Source organism: Desmodus rotundus, chromosome 10 (genome assembly GCF_022682495.2).
Source record: "Desmodus rotundus isolate HL8 chromosome 10, HLdesRot8A.1, whole genome shotgun sequence".
Classification (NCBI taxonomy): domain Eukaryota; kingdom Metazoa; phylum Chordata; class Mammalia; order Chiroptera; family Phyllostomidae; genus Desmodus; species Desmodus rotundus.
The window spans coordinates 25949633-25965214 of NC_071396.1; the positions used below are offsets into that span (position 1 = coordinate 25949633).

At 44.6% G+C, this 15582-nt stretch overlaps 1 protein-coding gene across 4 annotated transcripts in view; it reads left to right on the plus strand.

Moving 5' to 3' along the window:
- The window catches only part of UBE3A (ubiquitin protein ligase E3A), a 54582-nt gene extending 39374 nt beyond the window's left edge, over nucleotides 1-15208 (plus strand). For all 4 annotated transcript variants that reach the window (XM_053912379.2, XM_053912381.2, XM_045196420.3 and 1 more), the window contains 7 exons: nucleotides 149-293; nucleotides 2629-2834; nucleotides 3237-3401; nucleotides 4554-4709; nucleotides 4806-4879; nucleotides 14184-14327; nucleotides 15087-15208. In XM_053912379.2, coding sequence (XP_053768354.1) covers nucleotides 149-293; nucleotides 2629-2834; nucleotides 3237-3401; nucleotides 4554-4709; nucleotides 4806-4879; nucleotides 14184-14327; nucleotides 15087-15207 — 1011 coding nt within the window. In that variant the 3' untranslated portion in view covers nucleotide 15208. The remainder of the gene's footprint in view (nucleotides 1-148; nucleotides 294-2628; nucleotides 2835-3236; nucleotides 3402-4553; nucleotides 4710-4805; nucleotides 4880-14183; nucleotides 14328-15086) is intronic.
- Nucleotides 15209-15582: the final 374 nt, after the last annotated feature.

A 15582-nucleotide genomic window follows, 5' to 3' on the forward strand; every position in this document is an offset into this window, starting at 1 on the left:
TTTTTCCAGTTAAAACAAACCAAAGTCAGGAACTTCCATCTGCCCCCTCGCCCTGCTCCCTGTTGATTTTGCTTCTCTACATTTTTAGTGGGCTTGTACCCCCACACAGGCAGTCACCTTCTCTTTGCTTTGCTCCTTCCCTCTCCAGCTAGAGATGATCGCTATGGAGAATCCTGCAGACTTGAAGAAACAGCTATACGTGGAGTTTGAAGGAGAACAAGGAGTTGATGAGGGCGGTGTTTCCAAAGAATTTTTTCAGCTGGTCGTGGAGGAAATCTTCAATCCGGATATTGGTAAATACTTCAGTGATGCGCCGTGGTGCCTGTTTGCTTAGATCCACAAATGTGGCCGCTTTGGAGGAGCAGCGGAAGCTGGTTTTCCTATGGGTTGCGCAGGATCTCAGACACAGACTGAATCTGGGGGGTTTCTGGGACTAGTTTATATCGCTCACTTATTCAAGTTCTTGTTTAGATTGCTTAGCCACATATTTTAACAGAGATTCTCTCTTAGTAAATAAAATTCATAGCACTTTAGAATGGTGCATTAGGAGGGTTTCTTTGCTCTTCTTTGTCTAAAACATTGAATCCAACTCACAGCCTTGCTCAAACTGGGGTGCCCTAGAACAAGGGTCCTGAGACATGAGGAACGTGATTGATGCGTCGCACCCCAGTCTGGGAGTACTGGCTGACAGCCCCCAGTTGGGGTCATTTACCACGCTCTTTGAACTCCAGGCCTTTTTCTCTCCTGCACCTGGTAACATTTGCCTCCCAGAAGAGTGTTCATTGAGCACAGTTTGTGAAGTCTGGTCCAGGTGGTGGGCTGAGTAATCCCCTCTGATCGACAGACCACTAGCCTACAGGAGTGCTCACTTTGGAAACTGAAGGCACCTCTAAGGTGCCCTCCGAGTTGTGCAGACTGGGGTCCAGAGTCACGCATATGATTTCCCATCCACTGCTGCTCCTCCATTTGAGCTGGCGTCTCTATTGCTGCTCCTGGTCGGTCAGGGTGCACACACATACCTGGCAATGGAATGAGACATTTATGCTGAGATGATGTATCGTAGTCAATGTCAGCTCACAGTCAGAAGGCCATGTCATTGGGAAACAAGCCATCATTTTCTGAGACAGAAAATTAACTCACATGCTTCCTAAGTCTGGTAAACCTTAGCACCGGGTGCTGATGTAGCTGGAAATGTCAGACATTAGCTATAAGGTATGTTTATGGTATATGCAGAAAATCCTTATGTTACACATTTTTACTTCATGTAGGGTACTTGAAATGATGGCAGAGAAATATCAAAAAAGAAAGTTTTAGAAGACCCGTACTTTTTATGTGTGGTGGTGGTGGTGGTGGTTTTCTCCTGGAACCTGAAAAAAATGTGTACACAGTGGAATCTCCTCATACTTCCAGTTGTCTTTCTGACAGATATGAGAGTTCACCCGTCTAATACGAATTATAACTAATTGTTAGTGTGTTGCTTTTGAGACCAAGGGCGTACATTAGTGAAGTTTTGTCTTAAATTAACTAATTGTAATTATCTTAGTCTGGTTTTGACTCTCTTAATACTGTATTTACAACTAAATGAAGCCTTCAGCACTCCAAGTTATGTTGTAATTTAGGACTATAAAAAGTTTAAGTGTAAACTGTGAAATTCAAGTACCAACTGGACAATACTCAGCTTGTTATGTGATGCCCTAGCTTAATTTAAGCTCCTATGATTAAGGGATCATTTTAAAGTTCCTTTTATATGGAACTCAAACTGAATGAAAATTAGTAACTATTGTTAGGCTTTTTTATTTACGGGCTGTATTGATTTGTGAAGTTCTTTTTGAAGTTCCCCCTTTTTTCAGATCCAGTTCTTCAAGAAATGTAAACTCAATGACTGCATTCTTTATTCATCTAAAAGGAAGAAGAGTTCGAACTTAGTGATGGTATTCAGATAGGTGAAGCCAAAGGTTTCTGTTTTAAAATGAGTGATACCAAAAAAATACGTCTCCAGGCTTGGTTATTGATTAGTGAAAACTTAGAGAGAAGGCTGCAAATGCCAACAACGCCTGTTTTACTCACTGGCTCACAATTAACGTGTGTATTTAATGAACACCTTTGAGTCTGGGGCGCAGTCCAGGTGTATCGATGTGTCTAAGTGTCTGTGCCAGGCACCGTCTGACTTGGTTGGGAAGGTGCTAGACGCATCTCGTGAGGTTGCTGTGCAGCTTTGAAAACACAAAACTGTTCCTTAATGAAATCCAAACTTGTTTTTCCAAACAGTACATATGGTTTAGACTTTTATAAGTGAAACATTTTTTAAATGATAGCCTTTTTTCTTTTGCTTTAATTTCTCAACCTTTCAATGGATAAAGTATGAAGTCAAATTAACTTCATTTGTGTTGAACTTGAATTTAATAAACATTTTCTAAAACTTCTTGGAAAATACCACAAAAATTGCTCAGTACTTTGTGTCCATGGCTTCTTTAAAATTTATATAGTCCTACCTTTGCCAGTTTATAATCGTGATTATGTTTGAACTACACTATAGAAGTTCGCATGTGTAATTATTTTACATTTGTGTTGTTCATCGTTCTTTAGAGAATGTAAGACTAATGTATTTTTAAAAATCATTTCTTATAGGCATGTTCACATACGATGAATCTACAAAGTTGTTTTGGTTTAATCCATCCTCTTTTGAAACTGAGGGTCAGTTCACCCTGATCGGCATAGTCCTGGGCCTGGCGATTTACAATAACTGCATCCTGGATGTGCACTTCCCCATGGTTGTCTACAGGAAGCTCATGGGGAAGAAAGGAACTTTCCGTGACCTGGGAGACTCTCACCCTGTGAGTCTTTTCACTGGGGATTCTTGTCACTATTTACAACCTCCTAGGGGAGATTTTTTTATATACATCTCAGTGTTGCTGTCAGCAAGCAGGTTTTAAGTGCTTTCAAACGAGATCATGTGAGATTGCCAGGGAGCCAGGTGGCTGCACTTAGTGTGTGTCCCTCTCCCCGTGTCCTCCCTGACCTGAGACTCCAAGAGCGCAATGGGGGGTCCAGGGAGGGAGGGGGATCCTCACAGAGAGTGGACACCATCTGTGACGGGGTCAGCTGTTCGGGGGATAGGAGGGTGTTGTCAGTGTTTGGATTCTTAGGGTCAGACCCCCTTTCCCCAACGAGAGTATTACAGTCAGTTGTATTTTGTAACTCTGCGGTGACACTGCTGTCCCCTCTGTGGCGGTTAGGTTCTCTATCAGAGCCTGAAAGACTTACTGGAGTATGAGGGGAGTGTGGAAGACGACATGATGATCACTTTCCAGATTTCGCAGACGGACCTCTTCGGTAACCCAATGATGCACGATCTGAAGGAAAACGGTGATAAGATTCCAATTACAAACGAAAACAGGAAGGTAGTCAATGTTTTTATATCAATGTTTTTATATCATTGTTTTTGTGTGTCAATGAACAGATTTTCAAAACGTAACACTTCTAAGTTTAAAAGAACCACCATATTTCGCCGTGTGTAACGAGCACCTGTCTTTGCCCAAATTTTTGAGGGACAAGTAAGGATGCACACTACACATGGGTAGCACTAATAACTGTGTATCTGTAGAAATGTTAATTGTTATTCGTGCTTATGTGTTAAAAGTTTACCTCGATAAAGCAAAAATGGTGTCTGTAGACAAAATAATACCATGGAATACGATAATCGGCTTTGTTTGCAAATATGTGTAAATAAAAAATTGAATTAAAAATGAAAACAAAGGTCTTTTTCCTAAAAAGTTTGGGCCCAAAACGTGTGTATGCTATAGATAGGGGCACATCACACACAGCAAAAATAGGGATCTAATGTAGTCTCCACGAAGACCCAAGAAGGCAAGTAACTAAGTCCTTGCATCTGGGAAAGGAGCTGGTCGGACAGCATGCAGTGGGGCACTAAGCCCCTTGTGGGGGGCGGGGAGGAGTGGGGTGACTCTTGGCCCTGCTACTGCAACATCAAGGAGGAAGCCGGGTGCCCCCATCACCAGACACGCAGTGGCAGCATTGAGTGGGCACACGGGTGTGCGGTCCTCTAAGAGTCACGTTTGTGAGTTCTCTCTGGACTCAAGGGAATAACCCAGAACGTTGCGGGACAATTGTGATGAATATATAATTAACCTTCAAAAATGTGTTTAAAGCTTTTGATAAAGTATTTGCTTAGTAAAGAATAAAAAGCACGTTTCCCTTGTAATAGCTTACGTGTTGAGTAAAACAGACTTTTGCTGAACTGGATACAGTAGGGAGCTTCCTGTGGATGTCTTACTAAGTGCCAAAATGGAAACTGACATTTATTAGTGTATTTTACACGGCCTGTTTACAGGTAGGTTACTATGGGTATGGCAGAGAGCTGTGCAATTGTTAAAGGTGTTTTCCTTTGCATGTATACACTCTGAGTTTTTAAAGATGTCCTTGCATGTTTTTTCCTTTGGGGAAATAGACACAAACGTAAAAAAGCTATGCAGCCCCTCAGCTTGTGTTTTGTATGGTTGGTAAGTTGTTCTTTTGGTTAATGTTTTCTGCAGGAATTTGTCAATCTCTATTCCGACTACATTCTCAATAAATCAGTAGAAAAACAGTTCAAGGCTTTCCGGAGAGGCTTTCACATGGTGACCAACGAGTCCCCCCTGAAGTACTTGTTCAGGCCAGAGGAGATCGAACTGCTGATATGTGGCAGCCGGGTAAGGCAGCAGGTGCCTGCAGAAGCGCCATGCGCTGACGTATTGTTCGTCACCAAGTGGCGGATGGGGTGCTAAGACATGTTTTTGAATTTGCAGAATCTAGATTTCCAAGCCCTAGAAGAAACTACAGAATATGATGGTGGCTATACCAGGGACTCTGTTCTCATTAGGTGAGATGTTTAATTTTTTTTTTTCTTAAAATAGTTAACGTGTATTATATTGGTTTCAGGTGTGCTGCCTGGCGCTTAGCCATGTCTATGACTTAGGAAGTGACCACACCACAGTAGGTCCAGTACCACCTGGCCCTGAGCGTGGTTACTAGGGTATTTGACACTCTTCTACTTTACATCCCCTGGCTGTTTTATAGCTGCAAATCTGTACTTCTTCGTTCCCTTCCTTTCTCTATCCATCCCATCCCACCGCATCCCTACCTTCTGGGAACTCTGTGCGTTTGTTTTTTAGATTCCATTTGTCTTTCTCCGCCTGACTTAACTCACTGCGCATAACATCCTCTAGGTCCATCCATGTTGTCCCAGAGGTCCAATTTCATCTTTTTTATGGCTGCGTAGCGTTCTATTCTCTGTAAGTACCGGATCTCCTTTATGCGTTTGTGTATCCATGGATACCCAGGCTGCTGTAAATAACGCTGCAGTGAACATGGGTGCGTGTGTGTGTGTCTTTTTGAATTCGTTTTTATTTCATCAGCTAAATACCTGGAAGTGGAGTTGCTGCGTTGTATGGCCGCTCTATTTTTGATTACTGGAGGCTCCCCCGTTCCCACATCCTCACTGACGTTTGTTTGGTGTTTTTTTGGTCATAGCCATTCTGACAGGCAGGCATTGTGATTTGCAGTTCCTTTTGCAGATGCCATTAACGACTGAGCATCTTGCCATCGGTATGTCCTCTTTGGAAAAGTGTCTGTTCAGGTCCTCTGCCTGTTTGGATTCTTTTCAGGGCAGGGGAGGCAGCGGTTTGCTGTTTGTATGTTCTGGAAGTTACTAAGCCCCTTAACTGGGTATGGCCTTCACAAGTGACCTCTCCCATTCACCGCATTCTGGCAGGAAAGACACAGCCCCAGGGACGTGGCCTTGATTTCCAACGCACCTGACTCTAGGTGGCATTTTTTATTATTATTTCCTCTTCATTGCAAAACTTGGGTCATTGTTAGCAGAAGGCTTGAACACATGCTCTGCCGCGAATCTGAAGGTCCACAAGCGAGCGACCCCCACCAGGGTTGCGGTGATGGAATCACAGCCCCTCAGCCACTGGGTCGCAGAGATGTCTGTGGCGTCTCCGTGTTCCCAAGAACAGTTTGCAGAGATCTGGTGCTTACAGAGAAGTAGAAGTGGTCTTCAAAATTAAGATCTTGATTTTATTTCTAGCTTTTTAAATTCCTACTTCATATCTTAAGGTCATACTATGTGGAATAATGGATATACTAGCTTCCAACTGATTCCCATGGTTAATAACATCTTAAAAAGTCTTTTAGATAAAATACAGCTTCTTAAGTTTTGTGAGCATAAGTATGAAAATAATTATGAAAATATTAATTCATTAATAGAGTCTACAATTAGCAGGAGTTAGAATAGTGATTCTAATCCCGGGGTAAAAGTTGCCCCACCCCCAGGTTATTGGATCTCGGTTTCTGTATTTTACAATTTCACGTAATACATTAGTAATTAATTGAAATGAAATGAATAAAAGACTTTGAAACTCTTGATAGTTTCCAATTAAAAATTAACAGTGTAACATCTAGTATAATGTAAAACACCACTGAAATATTTTTAAAGTGTGTATTGAAAATGTCAACTTTTAGAAGTACAGCATTGATAAAAACTGTGAAAATGCTGAGTTGCGAGCAGGTTTGTGTCCGTTCTCCAGTCGCTGTCTGAGTCCCTGTGTTTGACTTGATAACCAAGGTTATCTCTGCCCCATCGGCGCTTCTGGGGTGAGGGGCAGGGGCCGCAGTTTCTCTTTAAGTGACAGTGAGTTTCTGTTTCAACGGCTTGATCACATTCAAACCCCACTGTTAATGTGATTAATTCCATTGAACTTTGCAACGTGTATCCACTGGCCTTTCATTGCTAGAGAAGTCCTTCTTGTGGCTTGTTAGTTTATAAATACATTGCTCTACTTACTTATTTTGTGAGGAATTTTTAGTCTGTGAGCACGAGGAATATTGACTCATCATTTTCTTGTATGTACACACTTACCAAGTTTTGCTGCCTTAAATATTTGACCAAATCCACCAGTGTCTCTCTCTGGGCCTTTGCGGTTTCTTTTGTGTTTGAGGTTCAGTAGATGTCGTTACTCAAGCACATTTGGGGCTGCGGCCCCTGCATCCATTTGCCGGCAACACCACAGCATCAGGCAACACTGCCTGTGGTGCCGCCTGCGGGCCCACGTCAGATCTCTGCAGTTGTCCACCCACTACTCTGGGTGGCTGGTTCTGTGTCCCTGGAATGCACGTGTAGGTTTGCAAAACGGCACCCCCGTCGGAACTCCCTTCAGTGGGCACAGGCCTCCTGGCCACAGAGCCTCCCTGGACTGTCCTGTCTGTGTACTCACCCCCCTCCAGCCTAAGGTCCTGGACCTGGTCAGGTGGTGGCAGTTCGTTTCTTTTTGTGGCGGCACTTGGGGTCACTTTCAGGTTCCGTCTGTTGGGAACGAAAACTTTGCCAACATCCAGGTTTTTCTGTCTTTGGGGGCAAATGCCCAGAAATGCGATCACTGGGTCCTATGCTGCATTTTTAAAGAAACTGCCGAACCCTATTCAAGAGTTCCTGTGCCGGTTCCCATGTCCCTGGGCAAATGAGGGTCCAGCGTGTGGTATGCTGGGGCATCTCCCTGTACTTTAATCTGAATTAACCTGATGGCAGGGATGTGGAGGAGCTTTTCATGGAGTATTCACAGTCTGTATATTGTTGCTGGTTTTCAGTGTTGATTTCTGAGTTGTTTATACAGAGTGGGGTAACAATTGCTCGTAGGTAAATGGAGGAGGAATAGACTGGGTTCCCCAGTCACCACTGTGAACCTACCTCAGTGTCGCCCTCTGCATCCTAGTCTTGTGAGAGACTGTGGTTTGCAAATGTTAGCTTCCATTTTGTAGCTGGTCTTATCTTCTTGCTTTTAATTTTGATGAACTGTGCTTTTGATTTCAAATCTAAAACTCCTGGCTCTGAAGATTTTCTCCTACTTTTATCCCTAAACTTCTACAGTCTTACGCTTTACATGGAAGTCTGAGTCTGTGTTTGTAGGGTGTGTGGAGTTCACGGTACACTGTCTCGCCCACGGACGTCCAGCTGTTGCAATGAAGAGGCTCATTGAAAAGGCTCTCCTGTTTCCACCAAGTTGTTTAGGTAACGGAATTGTCCACGCTGTTCATCTGGTGGCCAAGGGCAAGCATTGTCTTTGTCCCTGTGGGTCTCAGACACCTCTATAAATTACATAGTCACCTTGTCTGTGTCTGCAAAAACCCATTCATGGATTTTTACTGAAACGATCACACTGAGCTCCAGCTGGGGAGAATGGACATCTTAACCACGTTGACTCTCACAAACCTGTGAACACGGCATAGCTCGCCACTGACTTAGGTCTTTGATCTCTTTTGTAGGCGTACAGATTCCATACATGTGTGGTTTCATTGGTGCCTAAGAATGTGTTTTCCATTGTGATTGTAAGTGGTGGTGTGTTTTTAACTTGGGCTCCATTCAGTGGCCTGCACGGCACACCACTTTAACTTTCACACTGCACCTGCTCCATGTACACACGCCTTTGCCACCTCGTTATAGTCTCGTGCTGTGCAGCCCAGGTGGGTGGCAGCCCATCGCCTAAGTAACACATTTCTCAGAAAGGGCCCTTGTTAATCAACCCATGATCCTGCTAGGAGGTTCTGCCCTGCCTGAGAGTATTATCATCAATGGTCTTTTCCTCCAGCCGATTTCTCCTTCTCCTTGTTGATAGGGTACATTACTTTGAGGGATTTTCTGGTACTGACGCAGCCTTGCACACCAGGTCAGTGTGTTTGGTTCACTGTTGAGTTTGACTTGGTAAAGGGTTGATGACTGTTGTGTCTAAGTTCATGGAAGATACTGGCTGTATCTCTCTTGTTTCTCTTCTCCTGGTCTGGTTTCACTGTCAAGAGTTGATCTTGGCTTCATGAAATGAGTTGGGAAGTTTTTGGAAGACATTGTGTTGAAATGGTGTTAATTCTTTCTCAAATGTTTGGTAGACTTCCCCAATGGAACCATCAGGGCCAGAGATGTCCTTCGTGGGCGTCATCGGAGGAGTGGATGTACTTCATTCTCATTCACATGAACTTGTCATCATCTCGTTTCATCCTTTCAATGTCTTTGGGTCTGAATAGATCAACCTCCTTTTTTATCCTTGATAGTGGTTATGACTGAGAAGGAAACAGAAAACAGAAGTGCTCTGTCGAAATTATTGATTGTATTTAAGAGCTAGCTCTTTATTTCCCTATTCTTACTTTTTCCCTCTTTTTGGGGCTTCTTTCTCCCCTTTTAGGTTACGGAGGACAGAAACACTGATTATTGACTTGAGGCCTTTTCTCTTTTCTAGTGCAAGCTTTTAGTGCTTTGTATTGTATTCTGTGCTTTGCTTTAGCTGTATTCCAAATATTTTAATGTGGTGTTGTCATTTTCCTTCATATGTGTGTAAGATTTAAAATGTACTTTTTTGAGATTTTTTTCTTTGAGTCCTAGAGCTTTGTTTTCAGGGGGTTTTGATATTTCCATTTTCAATTCCTGCCTGGATTCCTTTATGGTCTGAGACCATCCCCCTGCGTCTCTGCTGTGTTGGCAGTTTCAGGCCTTCCAAGCGCAGGGTGCACAGAGGCGGACCAAGGTCATGGGGGTTGTTTGGTGAACACACTGGGATCCTTGGGTTTTTTTTTGGTCAATTGATCCTTTTATCATTATATGATCTCAACACTTTTTAAAATTAAACTTTGAGATATTGACAAGCAGTTGTAGGAAATGAAACAGACTCTGTGTCTACTTGCCTCCTTGGCCCTCAGTGGGAACTTTATAAAGGTCAGTATTAGGGTGAAGGGGAGACAGAGAGACTGTGTTGCCACAGGAGGCCCTCTTCTTGCTCTTCTACAGCCAACCCAGTACCCAACCCGACACCCACTCATCTGCCACCCGTGAAACATAGTGTCCCCCGTTATGTCTAAGCGGGGTTGGTTGTGGGCGCACTACTCTTCTTACCCATTTGCCTGTGTGAACGCTTCCAACCTGTTTCCAGTGCTGCTCCTGTGAACAACCACGTGCAAATGTGAGTGTTTGTGTCTCTGGAATCAGTGACAGGAGCACCTCAGGTTTCTGGGCTTTTTGCTTTACTGTTGGGTTTGAGAGTTCTCTGCATATTCTGGATGTACTGCAACTCCATAGAGATCTGTGCGGGTCTGTTTGTGGTGTTTCTCTCTCCCATCTCTGTCAGGTTTTGCTGTGGGGCTTTGAAACTGTCATGTGAGAGCCGCGTGCTCCTGGTGGACTGGCCCTTATATCATCATTGGGGCTTGTAACTTGTTTTTGTTATGTTTGCATGTTTCTTTAACATCTTTTTGACTTTCAAATTATGTGGTTGAATTCGAAATGAATTTCTTAAAAACAACATATAGTTGAGTCTGGGTTTTTAAAAACTAGATGGTCAATCTCTGTGTTTTCGTTGGTGTGTGAGGGCTTAAGGCTGCCATTTTATTTGTTTCCGTTTCTTTCCTCTTATGGTTCCTTTTTTTCTGTTCTTTTGCTTTCTGTGGGTGATGCAGTGTGTGCACACTAACCCCTTGTAGGTGCTGGTGTTGTCACACGTGCGGAACTCTGGCTTCCATTTAGTTCTCCTTTCCCACTTTTAAATATTACTGTCCTCAATGTTAACGTTGCTGTGACTTTCGTGTCAGTTATCAGACGCATTTCTGAAGCTCCTGAGGAGAAGGTGCTCGTTTCTGCTCTTCCCAGGCTTTGCCCCGTAGTTTTCAATTGTTAGCCTTCAAAGGCAGGGCTGCTAATGTGACACGTTTTTTTCATTTTCCTTAGTCATCTTCAGACAATTTCCCCCTCATTCCAGAAGAACTTCATTTATGCTCTTTGGCGCGTGGGTTTGTCTTTTGTGTCCTCTGCCCCAGCCTCTCATGTATGTCACCGTTCCTCGTGCACCCGACACTGTTTACAGGTTTTTATCCTTTCATCTTTGCACTGTTGTGTTAACCCAGTATTTTCCTTACAGTGTTTTCCTGTTCACCAATATCCAGGGGCTCCCTTTCACTGTAACGTCTATTTGGGGGAGATTCATGTTGTTTTATTTGTTAAACAAGAGAATGTGTTATCACTTCTGGAGTCCTGTCTTACTGATCCCAGTGTTGGTATCACTGGGTTTTCTTTCCTTTCTGCATTGAGTTTTCTGTGGGCAAGTGCCATTTCCTGACTTAGTTTTTGGTGTGACAAGTAGCTTTGGACCAGTTTTCTGGACTTTTTGGCTGTGAGGTTGGGAGACTACGGGACCCTTCTTGGGGGCTGTGGCTCCATGACCAGCTTGGGATCCGAGCCTTTGCGGGGTCTCTCCTGAGTGGTGAGCCTTGCATACACCCTCTCATGGGGTAGGGGTGGTGAGGGGCTCCCTGGGCCCTGCCGAGTCACTTGAGGGGTAAAATGAGCTTTCCCCCAACCCTTAGGCCCAAGGGCCTGGGGGCTGCACAGGGCAGATAGAGCCTCGATTTTGTTTCTTAGCTTGATTTCTAAGGTTTTATTTCGGATGATTTTTTCCTTTTATTTTCATTTATTGCCTTGTTCTGTCCTAGAACCTTCCTTTTTTAAATGTCCGTGTTCTGAGATTTCCTGTTTCTGATTCAATTGTTCTGTCATAGCCTCTACTGCTCTTTAAAAAATTCTTTACCTCAATTTGAGTTCAGTCCCTTTGTGTTGCTCATTTTTTAAAGTGAAGTAAGTTTTCCATCTTTACAGGAGGGCGGAGCGGACGGGACAGTTTCTCAGGCTCATGAGCGCTCTGTGCATTTCTTTTGGCACAATTTTTAAAAAATAGGGCCTCTCGTCCCATCCCACGGGTTTTTTTTTTTGTTGTTTTTTGCATTTTTGTCTGCCTTTATTATCCTTCATCTGGTCTGTTTGGACGTTACCTCAGAGTAACGTCCAAAGTTTGGGGTTTGTTTTGGAACAAATTTGGTGTTGCAGGGTTTTAAGGGCCTGGACTTTCCTGTATTTTGGATACTGTACAACTTCTCCAACGTTGCTGGTGCTTTACAGCCGATCAGTGGCCTCAAGGCTCTGGCTGAAAGACACCCAGGGCCTCTCTCTGCCCTGGACCTGCCTGTGGAATTTCCTGTCTGCGTGCTTGCGAGGATTCCGTGGATAGCTTGTCTCCTACTTTTGTCTGTAAGTCCTTCGTCTTCCCATCCCATTCGCTGTTTTTCACGATGTAGAGGGTGAGCATTAACGAGGAAAGCAGAATCAGGATCACTGCTATGGCCGTCTTCCTCACACCCTTACCCGCCCCTGTGATTTCTCCGGGGTGGGGGGAGAAATGGCGATTTAGAAGACAATTTCCTTCTGATCAGTGGGTGCTGTTGGATTACTTTGAATGTTTCAGTATTCTAAAAACACTTAATTTCAATAGTGGCAACTGAGGTTGCCTTTTTAGTTGTTTTTTTTTGCTTTTTTTTCTGATTAATACGATGAACTAAGGGGTTTTTGTATATTTAGTTTGTTTCAATCTTAGTATGCTTTTAACATGACTCAGATTTTGAGATTTTGACTCAGATTTTGAGATTTTATTTTACCTTACCTAGAGGCCTGAAGTAAGCCATTTTGATAAAATTTTTGGGGAATGGTATTTAGAAATCAATTTTGGGTACAAGGTATAGCCTTTGCAATTAAACGTTTTTGCTTATAGGTGTTTCTCATGGGACAGAGCTAGGGCGACATTTTCCCAACGACGCCAGGAACCACCTGTCTGAACGCAGAGTAGTCCCCCAGTTCTTTCATTTTGCTGACGCTGTGCGGGTGCAGCACGCAGTCAGTGCTCGTGGCTGCTGGTCCCACCATTTTGCTATTAGAAGCAGTTAATCATTTCCCCTCAGGTACACACGTGAGGGGGGCCGGTGCATCAAGCACAGGTGACTTTCCTGGACACTGCCGTTTGCAGTCCCCCAGCATGCACCTAATATTTCACAGGTGTTTCCTGCTGGCTGAGAAAGGATGCTCTTTCAGGCTGCTCTGATTTGCGTTTTCCTCATTGTGAACGCGGGTGGCATCTCCGGTGTCGTTTCTGGCACCCGGAGCTGTGTGTAGTTGTTACTGTCTTTTCATTTGGTGCTCAGTTACAGGTGAGTTACAGTGCTAGCGACCCGGAGTTGGCAGATGTCACTCCTACAACTTTGCTTCAAGGTGTGGCTGCCACGTTAATAGTTGAATACTGCTGTGCTCTGCATGTATTTAGTTCCTGTTCCAAACTTCAGTTACATGTCTTCTCCTTTGCCCATCTGCCTGAGCTTTGTGTCTTCATAACTGTTCGTTTCTCCCTCTTGTGGAAATTAGAGGTCACGGTTTCCTTTTCTGTCTGAGATTTTTTTTTCAGGTGTACTTTTATTATTTAGATTCTGGGATTTTCTCATGTGTCTTTCACTATGTTGGATTTTTCTGGACCAGCTGTTTGCTCTCCTGGGGGCGTGGAGAGCAGTTTGGGTGGCTCTCCATGGTCCCAACTCCTGTGGCTGTGGTCACAGCATTGTCTTCAACAGCATATTCTGTGGCATGACCTAGTGTTCTGGCACCTTCCGAGGCTCCTCTTTCAGCCCCACCCCGCCGGGATCTGAGCTGCCTCCTGCCCTTTAGTTATCGCTTGGGGCGGGGCTCAGCGCAACTCCCGCATCACCTGGGGTTTGGCTTTTGCTCCCTCCTACCTGGGAGAGATGTCCAGAGCCCTTTACTTGTGTCTGTACTGTTTTCGGGCGGCACATGGCCATGCTGCCACGTCTGGTGACAGGAATGTGGACTGGAGTGCGAGCGTTATGATCATAGTCATGGGAAATGTGCTGTTCTCCGCCAAGGTACTGGAAAGAACATTGTAAACCAGTCTTTAAAAGTGTTTCTAGTGTGTCTGTCAAATTTATGGATATCCAAATATTCTTTCACTGAGCTTGTGTTTTGTTTTTGGAGGCAGGCTGGGGAGGCTCCATCTCTAACCCTGGAGCAGCAGCCCCCCCCGCGCATTGCCATTGACTCATTTTCAGGTCTTGTTTCTTGTTACTGGTGATACTTCGAGTTTACAGCATTACTTGCTCTTGCTGGACACTTGGGCGTCCTGGTTTTTACTGTGAAACAGAAGGAAAGAGCTCTAAATGTGTGTGTGGGGAACAGTGTCAGCGCTCCTGATGCTGACTTCCAAGTCCCCTCCTCCCACAGACCGGAACTCACATGTGTCTCGTCTTCCCTCCTTTAGGGAGTTCTGGGAAATCGTGCACTCGTTCACCGACGAGCAGAAGAGACTGTTCCTGCAGTTCACGACAGGCACGGACAGAGCGCCCGTGGGTGGCCTGGGGAAACTGAAGATGATCATAGCCAAGAATGGCCCGGACACGGAAAGGTAATTGCCTGGTCGCTGCTGCGCATCACAGAGCTGGCACACACGTGTGTCTCCAGGAGCTCCTGAGCACTTCCACTTTTGTATGCACAAGTGAACTCAGTGCAGAGATGTTTATGCTGTTGTTTGTGGTGGGCGTTTTTTAAACACTGGCCTTGTTAGCATTTCTGTCAGTTGGTATGAGTCCGGCAGAATTTTTTAATTGAGAGCCATTACCATGTACTGTTTAGAATGGTTCTCTCGGCACGGTGTGAGTTAGCCTTTTTGGTGAGTGCAGTCCATGCGTGAGCAAGATTAGAGTTCCTGGTTTCCACAACTACATACGTTTGTTAGTTTTCTACTGCGTGCACTGTCTGCGGTGTTGATATGAGCTTATTTATACTTATGAGGACTATTTCCAGTAAGTATTAGAGAGCACAATCACATCTTGAAAACCAAGTTGGAATACTGTTCCCACCTTAAAGTACACGCCTTATCTTCCCACTGATGTCAGCTCCACTCTGCAGCTTCGATGAGAGACGGTTGTGTCCAGGCCGCCTCCATGGCTCAGCATCAGCAGACATGTGGTGCTTCCCTTCCCTTCACAGGACCTGTGAAGGACAGACAGCCAGCATATGGGGTTTGGAGGCCGTGCTGCAGCAGCACGAAGGTGATAACCTGCATTACCGTGCAGGCTGCACCTCCAGCCCTCAGCTGCACACAGTAGGGCTGCCTCTCCACGGCTAAGGACTAACAGTTGTATTCTCCCCTCTCTCTGTTTAGGTTACCTACATCTCATACTTGCTTTAATGTCCTTTTACTGCCGGAATATTCCAGCAAAGAAAAACTCAAAGAAAGATTGTTGAAGGCCATCACTTACGCCAAAGGATTTGGCATGCTGTAAAGAACAAGAAAAAAGGAAGCCAGTGAAAGGAAAAGAAATTTGTGATTTGAACGTGTACCCAGGAGGGATGAGGCGGAGGGGCGGAGCCCGGCGCGCAGGCGGTGAGGTAGCGGGCCGCCGTGTCACCGTCTCTGCGCTCCCTTCCTCGCCAGGGCTCTGGGGGCTGGGACAGCACAGTCAGCTACTTCTACGAACAAAGCCTTTATTATTATTTTTTTGTGTGAAAGTGTTACTTATCCTTTCACTTGTATGTACAGAGAGGTTTTTCTGAATATTTATTTTAATGGTTAAATCACTTTTGCTTGTGTTTATTACTGCTTGAGGTTGAGCCTTTTTGAGTACTGAGAAGACACCAACCAACCAAACTGCCCCCCT